The sequence below is a fragment of the Lepidochelys kempii genome, chromosome 2, assembly GCF_965140265.1.
Source record: "Lepidochelys kempii isolate rLepKem1 chromosome 2, rLepKem1.hap2, whole genome shotgun sequence".
NCBI lineage: Eukaryota > Metazoa > Chordata > Testudines > Cheloniidae > Lepidochelys > Lepidochelys kempii.
In genome coordinates, this window is record NC_133257.1 from 239649065 (window position 1) to 239673684 (window position 24620).

The window sequence follows — 24620 nt, forward strand, 5'->3', positions numbered from 1 at the left end:
TTTCACATAATCACTCTTGATGCCAATTACCTAAATAGTCCAGTGCTGGAATATGTGCACAGTAGCATATCATTGATGATCAGCTGGAGGCAGATATGTCTTATTCCCCTAACCTCTGCATTTATTGGAAGCTGACGTGGGACATGCCAGTTGCAAAACCACAATAGAAAATAGGAAATCCTCAGGAAAGGGATTTGTATTCAAACAGAAAAATAGTTTGAATTGCAGGATGTCCTTTCTGTTTCTGCATTCATTAGGATCAGTTCTCATTGTGATTACAAATAAAAGCACTGGTGTATTTGTCATTTTTCTCTCGCTTCTGGGTGTTTAATAAAAAGAGAAGTAATGACCATTACCACTGCTACCAACCGTGCTGTCCCCTTCCTCACTCCTGCACTTTCCCTTGACTGAGCGTGCACAAATGACTTAATGATCCTATTCAGATAATTATGTTAATCTCTTAGGCTTCAGAACTTGCAACTTTAATTCAGACAAAGAGGGAACTCGGCTGTAGAGCTTCTTATGTACAGACCATAGAAGAAGGGATAAATACCCATACTCATGCAGCCAAAGACTTCTGGAAACTCCTCGGTGGCCAGACAAGTTACCAGTGTAAGAGTTTTTATATTTTCACTGTTTCAGCCCCTTATGTTTTATCACAGTAAAATAGCTGAATTAGCTGTTCCAATGTAGAGAAATTTGATATTAAACATTTTTGTATTTGTGATTTTTTTTTTCTCTTCAAGCTGCTGGAAACCCCGAGGAAGATGAAATGTATGAAGCTGCAATAATAGAAACAAATTGCATCTATCGTTTAGTAGATGATAAACTTATTCCTGATGATGACTACTGGGGAAAAATGCCAAGATGTACTCTGCTACAATCCAAAGAGGTACAGTAAGTTACATTTAGGAGTTTGAATTTGGAACACTTACCACTTCCTCTGGAAGATACCGATGGTCTGGTCTTTGGTAAGTTTGTAGGCACACAATTGCAAATACCCATCTGCAAACTTATTGAAAATCAGGTCCTTTGTACTTCTGATACTTTAAACTCTTCACTGCCAGAGACTGACCATCTGCAGAGCCCTTGGTACCAAGAAAGTAAAGAAAAATTAGAATGCATTGTCTCAACACTGACAACTTTTAAAGACTTCCAACCCTTTTTGTCCATGGTGGGTTCCTTTGCTTCCAGTCCATCCAAGTACAAACCAGACAGTCCTAACTTTTTTCCCTCTCCCCTTCCCAAAACTCTTTTCCACCCTCAGTAAAGTCTCACTTCAACAACCTCATCCAACCAAGAGGTATTGAAAGTAGGTTTTTAGAACAGGTCAATATTGCTTTGTGATCAGTAAGAGCTTTCAGTTCTCACATGACCTCACTCCCTCATAAGCAAATTCCCCTGTAGAATTCCCAGTATTGGCTTACCAAATATGCAAGTAATCAGGCCCATAAGTCAAACCCAAATGCTATGCAGGGGCTGCTATTTCATTTTGAACTCCTTTCATCACATAGGACATTTGTAAGTATTTGTTTCACTACATTAATTATATCACAACCTGGCCATTGTTATACCAAAGAGTTTTTGCTATAACTGAGTATATTTTCCCTGCAGTTAAATTACTACTGTAATTATTTCTAGGTTCTGGTTTTTGATTTCGGCAGCGAAGTATATGTGTGGCATGGGAAAGAAGTCACATTAGCACAGAGAAAAGTAGCATTCCAGCTGGCCAAACATTTGTGGAATGGAACATTTGACTACGCCAATTGTGACATAAATCCTCTAGACCCTGGAGAGTGCAATCCCCTTATACCAAGGTACCAAACTTACAGCTGTTATAGTACTTTTGCTCTCTTATTGATACACTGGGGACATACATTATTGGGAGTTAATGCAACTGAATGCCATTAGACTGGGTCGGTGTGTAAATGCCAGCTGCCATTTTTCTTTGTGAAAACAATGGCTTTTAATTGCCACGAACCGGCATAATATAACATGTAAAGTTGTGCCAGCTATGGAGCTGTGTATTGGCAAATAAACATTCAGGAAGGCGAAATCTTTCAGGCTGCCTTTGTACATCATAAAGAAGATGGTACACAGCTGTTTGCTTTCCTTTGCTGATCACTTTTAAAATCCGGCATCAAGTCGGTGGCAAATGTTTGATATCTGAATAGCTTCAAACTTTATAATTAGCAAACTAGAGTAAAGACTTGGAAAGCTGTATTGCAAATGAGTTTTCTCAGGGATGTTTAAAACATTTGATTTCTTGCATATATGTTACAGTATGTAATTTAATCAAGTTTTTTTGTTTTTTCTAATATAGAAAAGGACAAGGGCGTCCTGACTGGGCTATCTTTGGCAGACTCACAGAACATAATGAGACCATATTGTTCAAAGAAAAATTTCTTGATTGGACAGAATTGAAGAAACACAATGAGAAGAACTCTAGTGAATCTCTTCACCAGAAGGTAGAGCAAATAAACTTACTGAGTATTTTCAATATTTGATTTGTGTGTTTGTAATGGGAAGACAAATTTGAATTCAAAACATATAAATGACTAATATTAATCAGTAGAGACGTAAGTTTTTTCCTCAGTGGTCTAAATTGCATTCTTGATCATTCTGTCTTTGGAATGTTGGCCAGAACAATATCATTGATGGTAAACCCACATACATGCTCTTAATCAACTAGTGTTTGGGGGGTTGATCAATGCTTCAAAACTGGCTTTAGTACAAAGGGAAAACTGTACCAGTGTGTCACAAAGTATCTCATACATTTGCTACTTGTGTGTTTATAATTAAATCATTGGGTAAGAAGAAAAAAATCTAAACATAGACCAAAAAAAAGAAAAACTTGTTACATGTCTTGTCACAGGAAGACTCCAGGTCTGACTTGAAACCATATGATGTCATGCTAATGGTACCAGTGCCCCAAACTACAGTTGGCACAGTCTTGGATGGAATAAATATTGGCCGTGGCTATGGATTTATTGAAGGAGAAGATGGGAGGCAGTTTGAAATTATCACTGCCTCTGTGGATGTGTGGCACATCCTGGAATTTGATTACAGTAGGCTTCCTAAACAAAGCATTGGACAGTTCCATGAGGGAGACACGTATGTGGTTAAATGGAAGTACATGGTGAGCACTGCAGGTTAGTGAACAACTGAATTTCTTCATGCTAAAACTGATGTCTGTGGCTAAAATAACTAATGTTCTAGCAAAATCCTGAGCTAAATTTCCTCGCATGTGATGCACCCCATTAGGCAAACAAGGCAGGAATTCACTTACAGCATGTGGCCGTTAAACGAACTTTGCAAGCAAGATATAAAGTAGAATTCCTGGTAAAATCATTGCTGTTTTTCCTCTTCCTCACACCAAATGTAATCTGTGTTATCACATAGCAGTTTTCCATGTGTATTCGCTTACTTGCATCCAAATTGTAGTCGCATAGTTCTGGTTTGCATAATGGCTTGAGTGGTGACATCAAGAGTAACTGTAATCTACTTTAACCTAGAACTGAATCAGGTAGGGAGCTGGACTAGTGGCAGTGCTCTGAACTGACTTGTAAGAGATGTAGGTTTAGTTCCTGGTGAAGCCTTTGCCAGGTAGTGGAGAGAGGAACCCAGGGGGAAGAAAAAGTCTGTGCTAGATAGTGAAGCCAAAGTGCCAAGAGGGAAGGAATCTCTCTTTATGTTGGCTCTCCAAACACTCCTCAATGCATTTCAACCTTGATTTGAAAATTCTTAAGTAGGTAGATCTTTGGCAAACAACCAATTCGGGGTGATCTTTGCTCAGGTAGGGAACTGGTAGGGCTATGCCTCAGTCCATGCTTTCAAAATGGGGGATGAACTCCAGAACAGGAGATCTCCTCATTAGTAAGTAAAGTACAAACAGCCCCACAAATGAAAAGTGTGTTCCAAGTGCAAGTGCCCTAATCGGCCACAACACAAATATAGTTTCACTCTTAAAAGATGCAGATTAATGCGTGATTGTGGAGTCAAGATACTGGAGAATCCAATTAGAGCACAAAAGGGTGTGAATCCGAGAGTAGCTGCTGATGAAGTAAACCCAGACACATGTGCTTTGTTGCAGAAACTATTGAATAGAAAACGATCTGACTTAAATATGAAACGATAAGCTGATTCCATATGTAAACAAAACAAAAGAAAACCAACTTCTCGCTCCTTGAAGAATTTTTAGGGTTGTTTTTTTTTTCTTACACTTTGCAAATAGTTTGACTCTGAAAGTACGAATCTGCTTGGTTGGGCTGGTTTTGTCAAATGAGACAGCGCCTTTCACTGTTTTGAAGGGTTTAGGAGGGGACTGAGGCCAAGATTTTCAAGTGACTAGTGATTTTGGGTGTCCAATTTGAGATGACTTTAGAGGGCCTGGATTTTCAGAGTGGTTGTTCAGCACTTCTGAATATCTGGTAGGTGTCAAAATAGATTTAGGAGACTAACTTTAAACTCCTCTTTTTGAAAATCTTGTCCTAATTGTGTCACAGGTTATTCAGAGTGTTCAGTAACTAAAGTAAAGCTTTCCATTAAGGGTTTTAATGTAGAACTTGTCTTTTTTCACACACACTGTTGATTACTAATTGTAATATTCAGATAATGAATAAAGGTCTTTTTTAAAAATATTCTTGGCTCCTAGTCCTCTGCTCAGACTAACATGGAGCATTTAGTTAATTGGAAAATGAAACTTTTACAAGTAATCACGAGACTCTTTTCATGAAAGTAAGTTATTAATTTAGTGTTCTCTGATTGTCATAACTTGGAATCCCCTTGCAGTTTCCTTTTTTAATATAATTATACCAATAAGAATTTTCATGTTCTGCCCGTAGCTGTCTCAACTGCTGCTGTTTCCAATATCATTCAGCAGCCAGCCAATCTCTTGCTGCCAAAGAACAGTGTAATATGGAAAATGAGACATTGTGTGCTTTTTTTGTTGTTTGGTAACATGACTGGCTACACCATATCATGTTTGATTCTCTCGAGTGAAGTTAATTATTTTGTATGATCCTCCTTCTGGTTTGGAGGCCTTTGGCCAGTCAGTGGAGTCTGTGCGTGCGGCTTTACATCGACCAGATGATGTCCCTGTGAAGAATTGGCACATGCATCTTGCACAGCTTGACTTAATGTTTCTCAGATTATGCGTGTAGTCTGTGCTGCACTGGATTTCACATCACTGAGCTGGCTGGCTGTGCACTCCACAACACTAGCAATAGCTGTTTTCCTTCAATGCGAGCCATTTGTTTTGCAGTTGGAAGCAGACAAAAGGGAGAGCAGCAAGTAAGGGCTGTTGGAAAAGAGAAGTGTGTGTACTTCTTTTGGCAAGGGAGGCACTCCACAGTGAGCGAGAAGGGGACGTCAGCACTAATGACTGTGGAGCTTGATGAAGAGAGAGGATCACAGGTGAGCTGCCAACATACCCACTATGTAGAAACCGCTATGGGAAACCTGTAGTTAAAAAATACTAGTACTGTCCAAATACCCAAATCTGGTGAGTAAATCTGGTGGTGGGATTTGGGGATCATCTGTTTTTGGCTCCCTTCTAATGCAGAAGTTGTACCTGTTGCCCCTGCATATACACAGCCCCCCCAAAGTCCCCTTTGGACTTGCAGAACAACGTTCCAGCATTGTAAAAAAAATTGGCTTCTTTGTGGATTATGTAATTCCAAGAGCTGCCTTCTGGGAAGTCTGTTTCTTCTCTCCTCCCCCTGGCTGTAGGCAAAGGCATGAACTGTAGATACCTCCCCTGCCTTCAGGTCCAGAATCCAGTTAAGGAATTCATATTCTCTCACACTGCAAGTATCAGAAGAGCTCCAGCCATTCTGCTGAGCCCCATAAGAAGCATTTTCTGCCAGGCCAAGACATAAAATTGAATTGTATTTGGAAAGTATTGTAATGACATAGCTTGGGGAGCAGGCATGGGGTGAAGGGAGCAAAGGACATGATCACATTTGACACCTCCCATATCAAATTCTGTGCAAGTGATTATAAACCAGTCGGTCCTATCCATTTAATAAGCAGCAATGTCAGTTCAATAATAACAAAACTTTTTAAGGCTTCATAGAAGCCAGCATTTTAAGCAATATTAAAGCATATTTGAATATGATTTTTACAATCTTAATAGGGCTGCCATATACCTATTGTCTCAATGTCTCAGTTCTTTGAGAAGATGGCTCCTGCCGTTAATGGACTCCAACACTGCTTGAAAATAAACCAATTTAAATTGCAATATAGTCCGTGCTAATTATCCTCTGAAATTTAAGATTGCTGAACACTGCAACATGGGTACAGGTTCCTCTTAGTTATGCAGTTCCTAACCAGAACAACGTGTACGAGTCCCACTGAATGTTGATGTATTTGGCAGCTCAACCAATAGTCAGTGTTTTAACATATTAGAAAAACCACCCTTGTGGGTGGCCAGGACTATATTATTTTTAAGACTCTGCCAAGAGGCAGTTTTCCTCAATCTCTACATTCATTTGCTGTGGTTTTGGTATTGTGGTGCTCTCCATTTCTAGGTACAAGTACTTCAAGGAAAAGAACCACCATGCTTTCTGCAGTGCTTCCAGGGAGGGATGGTTGTGCATGCTGGAAGAAGGGAAGAGGAAGAAGAAAATACACAAAGTAAATCACTTATTAGATACAAGTTTTCTGCTCCAAGATCCTCCCTTTCTGGAAAAATGGATTTTACATGAAGGCTAAACTAGCACTCATTCTATACCAAAGGGAATAGTGGAGCTTTTTCTGTAGATGATCTTTGTCACAGGGCTTATACCTGTGCTTTCATTTTAGTTCAGTCATCACTTAAACTTAAAATGTGTTTTGTCAACCCAGGAGCAAATTCATTTTGCTGTACATACATTTAAATTGTTGCCTCTGCTTTAAGATGCTCCTCTGTTTTACAGAGCAAAAAATGATTATTTGATTATGGACTTGCGGTTTTGCATGTTGTCATTTTGGACTTCTATTACTCAAACAAAACTTCGGTGACCTTTTTACCACACACTGAAATTCCTACTGTGTATTCTGTGAATACTAGGCACATTCTTTTCAATCCAATGGTAGCTTGGAAAGGCTGCAATTATATTGGGATAAACCTGAACTTGACTTGGTGTGCCCAGGTATTGCAATTCACCAAGTGGAGATGACATTAAAAGATAAGGTACCATTATTATATGGGTCCCTTGTTCACCCTAAATACAAAAGGGGGAGGGTTAATAAGCAGTGATAAAATTAACTGAATTTCCTTTCATCACTTTGTGACAACTTAAAGTTGTATAATACAATGCAGTGCTTGCCATTTATCCTAAAAGATCTTGAATTAGAAGTAACTTTGCCAGACTGTAATAAAGCTTTCGTCCTATTTGCGCCCATTCCAGGTGACTGGAGGCTGTACTGTGTGCGAGGAGAAGTTTCCATTGAAGGAAATTTACTTGAAGTAGCATGTCACTGCAGCAGCCTAAGGTCCAGGACATCTATGATTGTTCTCAATATAAATAAAGCCCTTATCTATCTGTGGCATGGCTGCAAAGCACAGTCTCACACAAAGGATGTAGGAAGAACAGCAGCCAATAAAATAAAAGAACAGTAAGTAGCTGACTTATACCTTGGAGACATTTGTATTTTGTAGCTGGATTATTAAATGTAGCTGTCTGCCGGAAAAAAAACCCAGCAACCCTCCAATAGCACTGATCTGGAGTGGGTTGAGAGATTGCAGCAAGGATGTGTGTTGGGAGAGGAGGAATGGACAGGGCACCTAGTTCATTATGTGCATATTCTGATTTTCACACAATCCCAATAGGGTGAGATACACTTACTGTTCTTTGCGGTATTGAATTGCAATTCCCTTTAAAGCAATATATTTTCAATCTCTGGGAGACGGAAAAGCATCTAAAAGTGAAGATTAAACTATGACCTAACAGAGGTGATAGGATAAAAAGAAGCCTTATGAGAGAGAGGGTATGAGAAGGCTAGGGAAGGAAGTTTGCAAGAAGCACTGATGGGGGATGGAAAGGAGAAACTGAAGAATTGGTAAAGAGCTCACATGAGCATTCTCTCACGCTCTGCATACACGATCAGTCGTACAAAGAAATACCATTACTGAAATGCCATATCTTACATTGTTATTTCCTGTATTGATTTTCATATGGATCAGGCTGGCAAAAAGGAAGTGCCAGTGTCCATGGAGCCAGTCTTTGGACTGGCTTGGGCTGCTGACAAGTGCCTGAAGCTGTATGTTGTTGGAAGTAAGGGTATTGGGTTCACCTACCTTCTTTGTGTTGCAGATGTCCATTGGAAGCTGGATTGCACAGCAGCAGCAAGGTGACAATACATGAATGTGATGAAGGGTCAGAGCCATTGGGATTCTGGGATGCATTAGGAAGGAGAGATCGAAAAGCCTATGATTGCATGTTGCAAGGTAGTATTGCAGTCCAGTGATGTTCAACTACATGTTACTGCACTGTAGGACTAGAAAATACATTGTGTTTTAGTTGAACATATTTCCATTGTTGAAGTGAAACTTTAGGAATAGTCAGGGCCCTGGTGAAGTCAGGACACTCATTGGAGAATTAAATCTGCTTCCTGCCACACACAAATGAATCTATTGGTGTCTGGGGATGCAAGGGGCCGGAGAGTGAAGTGTCCTCCTCCTGCACACGCATAGAACAGAGCAGCAGCTAACTCTTCACCCACCAGATATATTTCAGTTCTCCTCTGGAGGGATCGGATGATGGTTTTATGTTTAATCATTGACCGCTCTTCTGGAACTGCCAACAAAGATAGTAGTTATGGGATAGATTTACAATATGAAAATCTGTCAGTTAAGTAGTAGATTGTGAGAGAGGCTAACTTCACATAAGCCACAGAACAATCAGCCACCAAGGGTATGTCTAAACTGCAATTAAAAACCCATGGCTAGCTCGTGCCAGCTGACTTGGACTTACAGGGCTGTTTAATTGCAGCATAGACTTTTGGGCTCTAGGACCCTGTGAGATGGGAGGGTCCCAGAGCTCAAACTGCAGCCTGTGCCTGAACGTCTACACCACAGTTAAGTAGCCCCTTAGCCCAAACGCCATGAGTACCATTCAGCTGGTGGGACTCTAATTGTAGTGTGGACATACCCCATATGGCTGGTCACAACTAGCCAGGGTTGGATTCAAAATGGTGGCTAAAGCTAAAATGCTTTATATGCCAGCCATTGCCAGTCTCCTTTCCTGATTATTTAAAAGCCAAAGTGTAATGTAGCAAGCATAAATACAGCTTTTCAAATTAACTGTCCTGTTGTACTAAACATTTTTGTTTTTTGTTTTATTAGATCCTGGAAAGTTTAACTTCACCCCCCGCTTGTTCATCCTCAGCAGTTCATCAGGAGAGTTCTCAGCCACTGAATATATATATCCTGCAAGAGATCCCACTGTTGTCAATTCCATGCCATTCCTGCAGGAGGATCTCTACACTGCCCCGCAGCCAGGTACAGAAGCAGACTATTGACGTAAATACTGCACTGATCCCCGCTATGATACCCATGAATAAGTGTCCCAAATACAGAGACCCCTAGTATAAAGTTATTCTAACATGTAAGTAGGGAAACATACTGACAGGAGTTATTGAACAATGGTGACCTATAAAAGTATTCATGCAACAAGCAAGTAGGGAGGGAAAAGGCATAATGCAATGCTGCTTTGCTCTGGGACGCAGTAAGCATTACTTCTGGGGGAATTCTGCACCTAAAATGTCTGCGCACAATTTGTTAAAATTCTTCATATTTTATCAAAATAACATTGTATGATCACGCCAGTTTCAGTTATTTTGGTGATTTATTTCAAAGTACCTTTCAGCACTAGACTCCCCCAGGAGCAGAAGGTTAAAGAAACCCCTGCGACAACCCAGTTCCTGTTTCTCTGCATCCCTCACAAAGCCCAGTTGCGGGACCAGACTCCCATGCCCTCTCCCCCCCAAGAGCCCAGCTGTGGGGCCCCCGCAAGCCAGACATCCACATCACTCCCACCCAGCGTCCAGCCTTGGGGCACCCCCCAGGCCAGACACCTACACCTTCTCCCCCCAGGGCCCACCTGCAGCTGCCCAGAACCCTCCAGCTCCCCCTCCACCCCAGCAGTGTCCTGTATTTGCAAGCTGGGAAGCTGGGCTCTGAAGAGAAAAAGGAAATTCTGCATAGAACATTAATTCTGCACAAATTCTGCATTGCTCAGTGACTCAGAATTCTCCCAGGTGTAAAGCATGGGTCTGTTCAGATTTAATTAATAGCAGTAGTGCTTCAGTGTGCATAAAACCAGGAGGGGTTCAACCTTTAGCAACAAAAGATTGAAATTTCCACTTTGCAGATGCTTAAAACAAATTAAACATATTTGTACACAAACTATTACTAAAGAGAGCACACCGTTTCCTGTGGGGAACCAGAGATCAGCCCCTTGCTTCCTGGGTTTACAGAAATCTCTGGGGTTAGATAACAAATGACACTGGTGGACTCTAAGATGAGTCTCATCTGTCCAACCAAAATAGGCTGATTTTAGTCAAGGCTATGCAGTTTATCTTATGAATAAACCCAGTAAAACATATGCTGACTAAATCTCTGGTATTTTTGGTTCTTCTCTGGTTCTTCTTTAGCACTCTTCCTTGTTGACAATCACCATGAAGTGTATCTTTGGCAAGGCTGGTGGCCTGTAGAAAACAAAATAACTGGATCAGCTCGAATCCGATGGGCTACAGACAGGAAATGTGCCATGGAGACAGTACTCCAATACTGCAAAGGTAATAAGAAAGCTACTTTGTGCCAGTGTTGATCCTGACTATTTTAAGGCTTCTATAGTAACGATCACCAGAGTATTTAAGTGCTCCCCAGGTAAAATAAATTGGCAAGGTGAGGTCCCTAGTAAACTTTAAGGAATTTGTCTATTCTTTTCCCCAATACTACCATCAGGATTAGAGGCCTCTGTTTGGGAAGCAATGTTTTACTATATTTAAATCATCTTGCTTGTAATGTGAGTGTACTTCCTCAAAGAGGAAATTGGGCAGATGGTGGATTAGTTTGATCTCTGGAAATTCATGCTGTTATAGAACCCCCTTTAATGCTGAATGCTGTGGCTCCAGCTCTAATGTACTTTGTCCTGGGTTTTGTAAAGTGTATCGTCCCAAAGGAATGGTTGGAGATGCAATTGCTGATGTAACTGGGTTATGATTTGTTGATGGCTTTGAACTAACACTGGGAGCTCGTGTAGGGAGCAAAGCATGGGGTGATGTGCTCACAGTGGCCTGCCTCACAAAGGAGACAACCAGATATGATCTGCACAAGTTAGAGCAGGGGTGGGTAAACGTTTTGGCCTGAGGGCCGCATCGGGTTCCGGAACTGTATGGAGGGCTAGGTAGGGAAGGCTATGCCTCCCCAAACAGCCTGGCCCCCGCCTCCTCCAAACTCCCGACCCATCCAACACCCCCTGTTCCTTGTCCCCTGGCCGCCCCCCCGCCGGGACCACCAGCCCCTAATGCCCCCCTTCCCAATTACAAGTAAAGTGCTGATCTCTTGTGGCACTGTGGATCCTCGATGGCATTGCTTTCAGCTGCAGTAAATGACCTGTCCAACTCATGTATTGTTGGCAGCTGCATCAGTGGCACCTTCCAGCTTCTCCAGGGTCTCGCTCATATGCTGAAGAGTGTGAAGGAGCTGGAACGGGGGGAGGAATACATGTTGAACTCCACGTATGTGGGCCCTTGGGGAAGAAGGTGCCAGTGACCGATCACTGCTCTCTGGGTCTGGTAGGAGAGGAATGATTGTCATTATGATACTGTACCGTCTACTCCTGTTGTGTCACCTAAATGGATCAGTAACACCTTGTGGCTGAGTGTGGAAAGTCACCGAAAAGCTGAGCATTGAAACATGATGTGTATCCATGGCTATGCAGAGGTCCTCTTCCTGTGCCACTGGAGCACTGATGTACATCCAGGATGTTGGCAGATTTTTTTTTCACATGTTGGCCTTGAGTTGTTTCCAGTTGGAGTAGGAATTAGAGGTTAAAGAGGGAGCAGTAGTTGGGAAGGCCCTTGTGCACCACATGCTGGTTTTTTGAGGACTGGGAAGGCTATTGCATTTCTGAGATTCTGAAGGACATGTTGGTGACAATACCACCTAACTCTTACGTAGCGTTTTCCATCTGTAGATCTCAGAGCACTTTACCAAGGAGGTCAGTATCATTATCCCCATTTTACAGCTGAGGCACAGAAATGCATTGTCCAGGTCAACCAGCAGGCCAATGGAAGAGTCTTGAATAGAACCCAGGTCTCCTGAGACACAGTCCAGTGCTCCAGCTGCTAGGCAATACAGCCTCATGTTAATGGAAACTTTTTTCCCACCTGGCTTTCATCAAAGAGCAGGGGGCAGGTTGTGACTTGAACATGCCTCAGGACTTCTTGAATTTCAGTGGCTGTAATGGTAGCAGGGTGGCAAATGCTGTCTGCAGTGGTTTCGATTTTCTGCCTCTCTGTTCCCCCGTATTTGAATGCAAAGTAGGATGAGAGCTCCTATGATTCTATGATTCCTCGGTGGTCTGTGCTTGGGATTATGTGTCACAAACAGATTAATTGCTTCACTAAGTGCAGTAGCTCTGCTGGCTATGATTTTTCAGCTGCGGTTGCTTTGGAGTTGAAAGCTCCCTTTGCTCCCTTTCCAGGTGTGGTATAGTTCTGCAAGAGCTATTTGTGCTGTTGATGTAGCAAGTTTTCCACCATTAAAATCCTAATATTTTACCTATGCACTTCCCCTGCCAAAATCGGTCTGAATCCCAGGGTGATCTCAATCACTGTGAAGGAGGAGGAGCTAGGTTTGTGGCTATAGTCTCAGTGGGAGCAGGTACCCTTTCACTATGATGATCTACTGGTTTGTTAGCCTCTTGGGCCTGTGGGTGATTCTCCTGTCAGATATGCTGAAAACTTTACAGGAATTAATCTTTCATGGGTTAACTAGTGCTGGTCTTTCATTGCCCTAATAAGATGGCACACTTAAATAGCAAGAAATATAAATACTGCAGTTATCCTAAAACTAAGAGATAATGGCAAGAAGGATCTAGTTGAGTGGGTAATCAGAAGTAATCAGAAGTGTGTTTTTTTTTTTGTTTTTTTTTGGCTTACAGCCAGCATTCAAACTACAAGATTATATGAAGTACTTTGGTTTGTATCCTTGGATAACAGCTTGAATATTCCTAGCAGCATGCGCTGCTTCATTTGTGCACAAATATCTTTATCTAACCTCTCAGATTTTCTTGAAACTTTCTGAGGCTTTGTCTGATAAATCAGCAGACTGCTTTGGAGCACTGAGCTCCAGCATAGGGGAGAGAGAGTGTGTGTTGCAGTTCATATTCTTGCATAAGAAAGGCAAACTAGCTTGAGTAGAGAGCAGAGTTCACTTCATTACCTGAAATGATGAAAATGTTTCTCCACTCAAAAATTAAATTGTCCTACCAGATGGCTAAGCCGATATTAGAGTGTTATCTGGCACAAGCAACCCTTCCTATACTCCTCCACTAGTATCACTGAACTGTGTTGCTTACTGTGTAGACTAGGCTGACAAATTTTGCAAATTGCAGAGTTTCAAATCGCTGTCGTAGTATTATATGGCAAATTCAAGCAGTTTCCGCAGTGCGATTGTGGAACAGGAGGATTAAAAGTAAAACAAAGATTCAGATGATAAATCCCTTGTCTAAATTGTGTAGTTGAAGGATTCTGATTTGTTGCTAATTTGTTCATTGGGATACTTGAGATTAGAGCTCTGTAGATTAGTCTGTTTCATGCGAGTAAATTTTTCTAATCTGTTTGCAACCACATGTTTGACCTCAAACAAAACATGGAGTGCTCACAGTTTGCAGAATTATTGAGAAAGTGGTTGTGATGGTTCTCTGGGTACCCAGGACTGTGAGTCACCTTGTTACCACCCCCTACCTCTAGTGTGAGGACAGAGTCTTCCTTGTGCTTATCTGGGTGTCAGCTTCCTAACACCACCAGCCTGTTAGCCACCCAAACACTCTCCTCTGGGCTATGCCAGCCGTAGCTTTTCCTTGCAGTTCTTTCATAACAGTAGGTGCACCCCAGTCTCTGAGTTCTTTTGAAATGTTCCCCTGTGATATCCAGCCCCTTAGGCTAATGTAGTGCCCATCTTTTAAAAAGGGAAGGAGGAGGATCCAGGGAACTAAAGGCCAGTCAGCCTCACCTCAGTCCCTGGAAAAATCATGGAGCAGGTCCTCAAGGAATCAATTCTGAAGCACTTAGAGGAGAGGAAAGTGATCAGGAACAGTCAGCATGAATTCATCAAGGGCAAGTCATGCCTGACTCATCTAATTACCTTCTATGATGAGATAACTGGCTCTGTGGATGAGGGGAAAGCAGTGGACATGTTATTCCTTGACTTTAGCAAAGCTTTTGACACGGTCTCCCACAATATTCTTGCCAGCAAGTTAAGATGGATGAATGGACTATAAGGTGGACAGAAAGCTGGCAAGATCATCAGGCTCAACGGGTAGTGATCAATGGCTCCTTGTCTAGTTGGCAGCCGGTATCAAGTGGAGTGCCCCAAGGGTCGGTTCTGTGTCCGGTTTTGTTCAATATCTTCATTAATGATCTGGAGGATGGCTTGGATTGCACCCTCAGCAAGTTTGCAGATGACACTAAACTGGGAGGAGAGATAGATATGCTGGAGGGTAGGAATAGGATACAGAGGGCCCTAGACAAATTGGAGGATTGGGCCAAAAGAAATCTGATGAAGTTCAACAAGGACAAGTGTAGAGTCCTGCACTTAGGACAGAAGAATCCCATTTACCGCTACAGACTAGGGGCCAAATGGCTAGGCAGCAGTTCTGCAGAAAAGGACCTAGGGTTACAGTGGATGAGAAGCTGGATATGAAGAAGGCCAATGGCATTTTGGGCTGTATAAGTAGAGGCATTGCAGCAGATCGAGGGATGTGATAGTTCCCCTCTATTCGACATTGGTGAGGCCTCATCTGGAGTACTGTGTCCAGTTTTGGGCCCCACACTACAAGAAGGATGTGGAAAAATTGGAAAGCGTCCAGCGGAGGGCAACAAAAATGATTAGGGGACTGGAACACATGACTTATGAGGAGAGGCTGAGGGAACTGGGATTGTTTAGTCTGCGGAAAAGAAGAATGAGGGGGGATTTCATAGCTGCTTTCAACTACCTGAAAGGGGGTTCCAAAGAGGATGGATCTAGACTGTTTTCAGTGGTAGCAGATGACAGAACAAGGAGTAATGGTCTCAAGTTGCAGTGGGGGAGGTTTAGGTTGGATATTAGGAAAAGCTTTTTCAGTAGGAGGGTGGTGAAACACTGGAATGCGTTACCTAGGGAGGTGGTGGAATCTCCTTCCTTTGAAGTTCTTAAGATCAGGCTTGATAAAGCCCTGGCTGGGATGATTTAGTTGGGGATTGGTCCTGCTTTGAGCAGTGGGTTGGACTAGATGACCTCCTGAGGTCCCTTCCAACCCTGATATCTATAATTCTATGCTGACTTCTTGCAGAACTGCCAGGTTCCCAAAGGAACAGAACACACCAACTTCTAAGAGTCAATTCAGGATTAGCATTTTGCTTAATATCACACTTGGATATATTTACAATGTAAACAAGGGTAAGTTTGTCATCAAAGATTCAAATGATAGTGAGTAGGAAGATTGGAAACAAATGAAATAAAATCATAACACACTAGCCTAACTGACAAGTTTACCTGTCTAAAGAAATTTATCTCACCCAAAGTCCTCTGCAGCATTTTCAACCAAGGCTGCTTGAGAGCCCATTTTTATGAATACAAATGCGCGTTCCATTTACTTCCTAGGTGCAGGGTGAGGCTGTGTCTTATTTGCCTCCTAGATATACCCCCAAAGTTCATTATTTGCCTCCTAGATATACCCTTTAGTCTTTACTTTTAGCCAGCATAACCCCCCTCTCCTCCTCCCTGTTAGATTGTTTTTTTCCCAGTGTGCTCCTTCCCTGTTGACTTCACATCTCTTCCTTAAAGTTTGAGTTCATGTGTATATGGGCATCCATTGTGTTAGCTTACAATGCTTAATTTACATCCCAACAGAGACACATTGCTTACCTTACCTCACCTCGTCTGGAGGAAAACCTGTTTTGCACCTTTGCTGTTGCTTAATACCATGATACAGACATGAAAACCACATTTTCAGGGTAAGAACGGCCATACTAGGCCAGACCAAAGATCCATCAAGTGCCAGTATCCTGTCCTCTGACAGTGGCCAGTGGCAGGTGCCTCAAAGGGAATGAACAGACAGGTTATCATGAAGTGATCCATGCCCTGTCACCCAATCCCAGCTTCTGGCAAACATAGGCTAGCGACACCATTCCTGCTCATCCTGGCTAATAGCCATTGATGGACCTATCTTCCATGAATCTATCTAGCTTCCTTTTGAACCCCGTTATAGTATTGGCCTTCACAACACCCTCTGGCGAGGAGTTCCAGAGGTTGACTGTGCGTTGCGTGAAAAAATACTTCCTTTGTTTGTTTTAAACCTGCTACCTATTAATTTCATTTGGTGGCCCCTTGTTCTTGTATTATGAGAAGGAGTAAATAACGCTTCCTTATTTACTTTCTCTATACCCCTCATGAGTTTATAGACCTCTATCATATACCCCTTAGTCACCTCTTTTCCTAGCTGAAAAGTCCCAGTCTTATTAATCTCTCCTCATACAGAAGCCGCTCTATAACCCTAATCATTTTTGTTGATCTTTTCTGAACATTTTCCAATTCCAATATATCTTTTTTTAGATGGGGCCACCACATCTACGCGCAGTATTCAAGGTGTGGGCATATCATGGATTTATATAGAGGCAATACGATATTTTCTGTCTTATTATCTATCCCTTTCTTGATGATTCCTAATGTTCTGTTTGCTTTTTTGACTGCCGCTGCACATTGAGTGGATGTTTTCAGAGAACTATCCACAATGACTCCAAGATCTCTTTCTTAAGTGGTAACAGCTCATTTAGACCCCATCATTGTATATGTATAGTTAGGATTATGTTTTCCATTGTGCATTACTTTTGCATTTATCAACATTAAATTCCATCTGCCATTTTGTTGCCCAGTCACCCAGTTTTGTGAGATCCTTTTGTAGCTCTTTGCAGTCTGCCTGGGACTTAACTATCTTGAGTAATTTTGTATCATCTGCAAATTTTGCCACCTCACTGTTTACCCCTTTTTCCAGATCGTTTATGAATATGTTAAATAGGACTGGGCCCAGTACAGATCCCTGGGGGATGCCCCTATTTACCTCTCTTCATTCTGAAAACTGACCATTTATTCCTATAGTTTGTTTCCTATCTTTTAACCAGTTACCAATCCATGAGAGAAACTTCCCTCTTATCCCATGACTGCTTATTTTGCTTAAGCGCCTTTGGCGAGGGACCTTGTCAAAGCCTTTCTGAAATTCTAAATACACTATATCCACTGGATCTCCTTTGTCCACGTGCTTGTTGACCCCCTCAAAGAATTGTAGTAGATTGGTGAGGCATGATTTCCCTTTACAAAAACCATGTTGACTATTTTCCAACAAATTATGTTCATCTATGTGTCTGAAAATTGTATTCTTTACGATAATTTCAACCAATTTGCCCAGTACTGCTTACATTGTATTTATACGTGGAATTTACAGCAACATTAATGACCCAGCTGACACACTGGCTTTCATTTGAGACCTCTCGTGGCATTCTTTGGTAGACTAGCATGTACGCACCAGTCTTATGAGATTTCTGCAACCCCTCTGCTCCCCCTTGTCAGTTGACATTATGTGGTTCTTGGGTCACAGCGGTTGAGACAACTCTGGCAGTGTCTGGACTCCTCAGATTTCATTGATCCCTGTCTGGCTGGTTTACGTATAGGTATAGTGTGAAGCTGGCATTAGTTTCCACGACTGACTTTCTAGTAACAGATGAAGTTTAGGTATCCATGCTGACTCTTCTAGATCCTCCTGCTGCTTTTATTACCATGAACCACACACATTTTTAAGTCCAGACAGTGAGTGCAATAGACAGGATCATTCTTGATCCTGGATTGGTGCTTTGTCCTATGAGATCCTAGAATGCTTGGTAATAGCTCAAGTGTGTCCTCTTGCAAGGTTCTGTTGTCATTCCTCATGCTCAGTGTCTATGGGAGGCTGCTAGAGGAGACGGCAAGGTGGTTTAAGCCAATGACAAGCTGCTCTGTCATCATTTCATCTAACCCATGAGTTGCCTACCTGAGATAGAGACTTGGAGTATTGTGAGCTGGATGAGGCTGTTTTGAGAAATTATGCCTGTCTCCATTTTAAGGATGTTTGTCCACCCTTCTTCAGGAGTATTCACTATCTAGGAGCACTTGTGGGTCCCCCATTGCTATGCACTAAGCTGGCCAAGAGTTCCTTTTTTCCTCTGCGCTTGGTGTAATAACTGCAGACATTATCTATGGGCATATCTTTCTGACCTCCAGGTAGGATTATTACAGTGTTCTGTATGGTGTGCAGGGCATCCTTTGAAGATCCTTGGTAAGTTCCAACTACAGCAAATTGCAGTGGTCCAGCTGGCCATAGGGAACATATTATGAGTGCTGCATAGACTGCAGTGATTTCCTGTTCACTTCTAGGTACCGTTCCAGGTGTTTGTATTGCTTTCTAAAGGCCTGTATGTTTTAGCTTCTAACCACCATTACCACCTTGCATTCCCCACGTACTGCAGTGACATTGTGGGCAGCTGAGATGTTCTCACCAGGGTCTCCATACTTGAATTTTGCATGCTGCTGACATTTTCCAATGCAGGACACTCTGTTCTGGAATTCCCTTCTTTTGGTAAAATTATGCAAATTCATCTTTCCATTCAGGCTTTTTTGCAGGTTGGTGGATTGGGCATAGGGTAGGGAAGGCTTATATTGTGCACGTTAGGAGAGGAGTCCATTTTGTTTTGTTCTTTTTCAGTAGTAAGCTACGTATTTGGATTTGTACATATGCCCGGAGATGACATGATAGGCACACTTTTAGAATATTGAAAAATACACCTTTTTAAAGTTGCTCTGATGCGCAAAAGAAAGTTTGTTTAATAAAGTCTAGATCAGGGTTCTCACAACACATTTTTGTTGGTCTCAGAGTGTGGCCACCAACTCTTGCGTGTGGCCACTCTGACAATTTGTCCGAAAATACTTACTTAATTGTAGGGGGAGAAAAATGCACATATACATGTCCAAATTATTAGTCACAACAGAGTAACTCAGCCCCAGCAAGCCTGGGTTAAATTATCCCCTGAATGGGAAGGTGGGTACAGAGGCAGTGGGGGCTGGGGCGATGGGGGGTGGTGAGCTTGGGGCCAGAGTCCGTCACTGTGCAGCCAGGGAATGGAACCCGAAGCCTTGTGGCTAGAGCCCGCCACCCCAGGGCTGAAGCCTGACCCCACCGCCCCCGAGAAAGTGCAGAACTCACTGGCTGCCTGCTCCTCCAGCTTTTGTGTCTCCAGAGGGGGGCATGGCCCAAGCACTACCGGCAGCCTTGGAGGAGGGGCTGCTGCTTTGTGTTTCTTCCCCCACTCCCGCCCCCATCACAGCCCAGGAGGTTGTGGCTACAAGAAAAGCCCCATGGTGGCCGCATTTGAGAAATGCTGGTCTAGATCAGTGGTTCTCAAACTTTTTTTTTTTTTTTTTTGCGGACCACTTGAAAATTGTTGAGGGTCTTGGCAGAACACTTATTGATCTTTCCAAATGTTGTTTTGTACCGTTAGCTATCTATTGTAGAGTGCTTTGGATAAAAGTGCTATATGAAAAAAAATAATAATTGGTTTTTGTTCTACAAATAAAAATACGCAATTCATATTTTAATATCAGTAGTATTACCTTTCTAATGCAATGGATGTACCATCTCTCCCCCGCCGCGGCAGCCCCTGAGTTGAGACTGGGAGGAGGGAAGGTCTCTCCCCGGCAGCCGCAGCCCTGGTGCTGGGGAAAGTCACCTCTTTCTCTGGCTGCTGCAGCCCTGCACGTCCCAAATTCCAAGCTAATTAGGTGCCTGGACCCTGGAGAAGACACACATGTAAGGTGAGATGGTGGCCTTGGGGAGCCCTGCCTGCGCGGCTCCATTAATTAGGTGGGTGGCCATTTGTTTTCTTGTGTGCGGCCACCCAGGCGTGTACCTTAGAGGGAACTATCCGCAGACCACCTGAATGGAGCTTGCGGACCACTGGTGGTCCGCGGACCACAGTTTGAGAACCTCTGGTCTAGATGAAGGGCCTTGCTAAAATTTTACCTGGTAATGTAGAGTGACAGAGTCTGCAAGATAATTCGTGTTTTATAACACCTCTGGTTTTGTATTTTGGATGTTATAGGAAAAAACGTAAAGAAGCCTCCCAAATCCTACCTAATTCATGCTGGTCTTGAACCCCTGACGTTCACCAATATGTTCCCTAGCTGGGAACACAGAGAAGACATAGCTGAGATCACAGAAATGGTAAACAAACCTTCTACTGCAATTGTTTCCTGTTGCTGCGCTTGTATTTTTCTGTTTGATATTGTTAGTACCGGCCTGCACGTTTTCTGCTGGGAAGTCCCAAACTCCAGAGGATTAACCTAAATAATGGACTTCAGGAATCTGGAAGAAATAAGTATCGTTACATGGCTGAATTTTGATAAGTGCACGATAGATATTTTCAATGAGTTACAGATTTTCATACATTCTAGTAAATGTTTCATTCTTTGAAGACTGAAGTGGAATTAAAAGATTCTTAACTTGATTCTCAACATTGAATCCTACCTAAAAACTAGTAAGATAAAATAGGGGTGCCACCTCTGAGCTGCACAAAACCTTGATTAAGCTCTGTCTCCCAACAAGGCAGCCTCCTGTTTTCTTTGAAGCCATGGACTGGAATATTGTCTGTTTTCATACAAAATATCGCATTGTCTTTGGTGGCGATGGCCCACCTGGAAGAGTCTCAGTGTAACTGAACAAAACAGACAGCAGTATGTTTTTGTTTATGTAATTCAAATCAGAATCTCCATACTAGCATGTCAAAGTGCCATTCTACAGGGATTTCTTTGGGCCTCTGCATCAGTTTCCCCTTCAGGAAAACGAAGTTAATTCCAGCCCATGTGACTACTTTAAGAAGCTCAGATGCAGGATGTTTTTAAGTGTAAACTATGGCCAAGAAGGGACACTGGCTATCTCCAGGAGTCTTCTGCAAGTCTTCCTCCTTCGTCAAAATGTGGTGGCAGGAGTAAAAAAATGGGTGAAATGGGGTTTCTTAAGGAAGAGGAGTGCCCTCGTGTTCTTAAATACAAATATTTTATAGTAGCAGATTGTTCCAGCCAAAGAACTGGGCTAACACCAAATGTGCATAGTCTGCTTCTAAAATACAGGGGCCAGCTAACCATCCCCAGCTAGGGCAGAATTGGTACCAGCTCTGTAGTAGGCTGTATTTAAAATCAGCAATTGCTGATTTCAGTAGCATGTTTCTAAACTCTCCTTTTATTCCTCTCTCTCCTCCAGGATGCTGAAGTTTCTAATCAGATAATCCTTGTAGAGGATGTGTTAGCCAAGTTGTGCAAAACTGTGTATCCACTAGCAGATCTTTTAGCTAGGCCTCTACCTGAGGGAGTTGATCCACTGAAACTTGAAATTTATCTTTCAGATGAAGACTTTGAGGTAAGAGGGTGGAGGGTACATTTTTTGTGTACATGCATGTATTGAATCATTCCCACACACTCTTGTGACAGTTTCACTACTCAATTGGTGAGCACTTTGAGTTTAGTAAATTACTTTCCTATAGTGATGTGTCTTTTTGTCTTAAATTCAGGCCGCCTTAGAGATGACGAGAGACGAGTACAATGCACTGCCCTCTTGGAAGCAAGTTAACGTGAAAAAGGCAAAAGGACTTTTCTAAGTAATGTTATCGCTTAGTGATAGTACCAGAGGGATCTGTAGCGTCCCTTTCAACACCTTGGAATTAGCAAAATGAATTGCTCTGGATTAGTGTTCAAAAAAGAAATTAGAGATCTTAAATTTTTAGATACTGCCTGATCTTGAGTTGTGTAATATTGTAAATGTGCAAGAGAACTCTTTGGAAACTTTGGTTCAATTCCAAGGGTAATGTGTTTAGCCTTTGCTCTCCTGTGCACTCAAACAGTAGTTTCTCAAGCTACTACTGCAACAACCCTTTGGCTATACATAGTCCTTGCCATGTGGTTTTTTTGAAGATGTTCTCTTTGTAAAGTGTTATTTTGTTAGTTTGTGGATTACAAAGAATTTATATTTATATAAACACATAGAACAAGTATGTATTTAACAATGCAATATGTATTCACTTTCAAGACTTTCATGTAAAAAAAAAAATCTCTACAGAAAGGTAGTTGGATGGCAGTTGCTTATACTGAATTAGCTGTACCACCTATATATATATCTTATGCATTCTGAAAAGTTTCTCTTTGCAATAGGTAATGAATTATTTTCAATGCTGCTTCAGGTGCTAAACTAAACAAAGCATTTGTATTTATGGCATGGGTTTCTTTAGAAACTATGCAAATCAACCTTTATATTTCAATATCCAAAAATGTATAGTGCCTTGTTTTTGTGTACAGTTTATATACAAACAAGATTGGTCTGCATTTTGAAGATGGTTTAGAACGGTCTCCTATATTACTTTTATAATGGTAGAAATAAAAACATCTCCGTTTCTAATAAACGTTGTAAAGATTAAACATCTTTCATGATATAAGAGCTTAAAGTAAAAGCTTCAGAATAAACTCCTAATAATGCTCTGGCTAGTAATTATTTACACACATACCTTTTGCTAGCATATAAAAATGTTCCATAATATTGTATTTACATTTGAAATGTTTGTAACCTGAGGCATTTAGATGATTTGTACAGTGTTATGATTTAAGAGTGGCAGATAATACAGAGAAATTTAAGATGATTATACAAAGATAAAATTAGACTGTACAACAGTCTTAACTAGTGCTACCTCTTGAAACAATTATATAACTATTGAATTATTGTCAATTGCCCCTTTTTTATACTTGATGTAAAATGTTTGGCCAATTGAAAACCTATCAAGAATATGAATCATGGTGAGTAAAGCTCTTGAAACAAAATTAACATGGTATTGAATGTTAACTGTATTTTCATTCTCAAAGAAAGTGATAGAACTGAAAACATGGCCATTTGCATTAGTTTGGCCAAGCAACTGTTTAATCAGGTTTCAGATTCTGTCATTGCTTGAATCTTTATTTTCAGGTAGTTGCTATCTCTGACTTTGAATTTCTGTAAGGATTGCTACTGTTACCTTTGCAATATCATTGTACCTTTCAAATACTACATCCTGTGACCCCAGAAAGCTTGCCTTGTAGACTGTAGCCACTGGAAATCTCCTTTCTACTTATAAAGGGAAAACACCTTTTGTTACCTATCAGTGCCAAGTGACTTTGTATTTTTGTTAATTTGCTGCTCTTGACCTGACTGTGACCACAGGGAAATAAAGTGGATCTTGAGTGTAGTGGGATGTATGTTTTGTCAAACCTCCATACAAAATCTGATTACCCACGTGCTTTCAAAAGAATAGGCTTTGTAAGTACTCTGGCAGATCAGTGAAAAGTTTTAAATTAATGCACACCTTTTTTTTTTAAAGTCTAAAATATTTTTTTCCCATCTCTGGCATGAGTACCATGTTAAGTTGCATTCAACAGATGTGCAGTTATTTCAGCAAAAGGATTTTTTTTAAATGGTATATTTTCTTTTGTTACTGGTGTCTGTGAAGAGTTAGAAATAATAGGGGAAATACTGCCAATATTTCCAATCCCTGTAAACACTTTTTCTTTCAGCCTTTGCAGTGATAGGGTCAAGCTAGAATTAAGGATTCGTTCTATTTATTCATGCAGTCACTTGCTTTCTTTTTTTTTCTTTTTTCTTTTTTTTTACTGTTTCCATTTTGTCTCTACAACAAAAAGCTAATCTGCATAGTTTGACTTTGTTTTGCCCCACTGTGGGAGACCATCACTGGATTTTTTGGATTGGTTGGTTTGTTTTAAAAATACCAGCGGTGTTCTGGGTGCTGATCACAACACAGACAATAGCCGCCCCTAACTCTACAGTCTTAAAAAACAATTAGAGAAGCAGGCACAGAGATCCAGAGGTGGATAATATAGAATGCAGTGTTGTCAGCTCATGATTTTTGACATTTCTGGTGCTATTTGGAGTGTCTCTTAGTCCCAGTTCCTGGAGTTTTGTGATAGTATGAGACTCTGAGCTTTTCGTTTTAAAAAAGGTAAATTTCTTGTTCTTATGGTTGCAGAAAAAAGTTTGAAAATATGAGCTCGAAAGGCTGAAAAACGAGGAGGCAAATAAAAAGAACCTAAAAATTATTATTATATATTATTATATTATATATTTTATATATATATTATAAAATAATTATTTCATTTTTGATCAAAACTCGTACTTTGGTGGGGGGCGGAGGAGAACTCAGATGATTTGAACACTTAAGGCTGACATTACTGAGAACTGAGCATGTGTCATGTGCCCTTATAAAGCAAAATCATTGCACATGGGTTTTTCACAGAAAATCTGCCAACTGTG

At 41.4% G+C, this 24620-nt stretch overlaps 1 protein-coding gene across 16 annotated transcripts in view; it reads left to right on the forward strand.

Moving 5' to 3' along the window:
- The window catches only part of SVIL (supervillin), a 222638-nt gene extending 199003 nt beyond the window's left edge, over positions 1–23635 (forward strand). For 8 of the 16 annotated variants that reach the window (XM_073334375.1, XM_073334376.1, XM_073334378.1 and 5 more), the window contains 14 exons: positions 465–612; positions 747–892; positions 1642–1817; positions 2324–2468; positions 2876–3152; positions 5264–5415; positions 6531–6636; positions 7392–7599; positions 8298–8431; positions 9329–9484; positions 10639–10782; positions 20380–20501; positions 21537–21692; positions 21844–23634. In XM_073334375.1, the coding sequence (XP_073190476.1) occupies positions 465–612; positions 747–892; positions 1642–1817; positions 2324–2468; positions 2876–3152; positions 5264–5415; positions 6531–6636; positions 7392–7599; positions 8298–8431; positions 9329–9484; positions 10639–10782; positions 20380–20501; positions 21537–21692; positions 21844–21930 (2157 nt within the window). In that variant the 3' untranslated portion in view covers positions 21931–23634. Of the gene's footprint in view, positions 1–464; positions 613–746; positions 893–1641; positions 1818–2323; positions 2469–2875; positions 3153–5263; positions 5416–6530; positions 6637–7391; positions 7600–8297; positions 8432–9328; positions 9485–10638; positions 10783–20379; positions 20502–21536; positions 21693–21843 lie in introns of all 16 variants that reach the window. The other 8 variants (XM_073334383.1, XM_073334384.1, XM_073334377.1 and 5 more) reach the window with 3 other exon arrangements.
- The last annotated feature ends 985 nt before the right edge of the window (positions 23636–24620 follow it).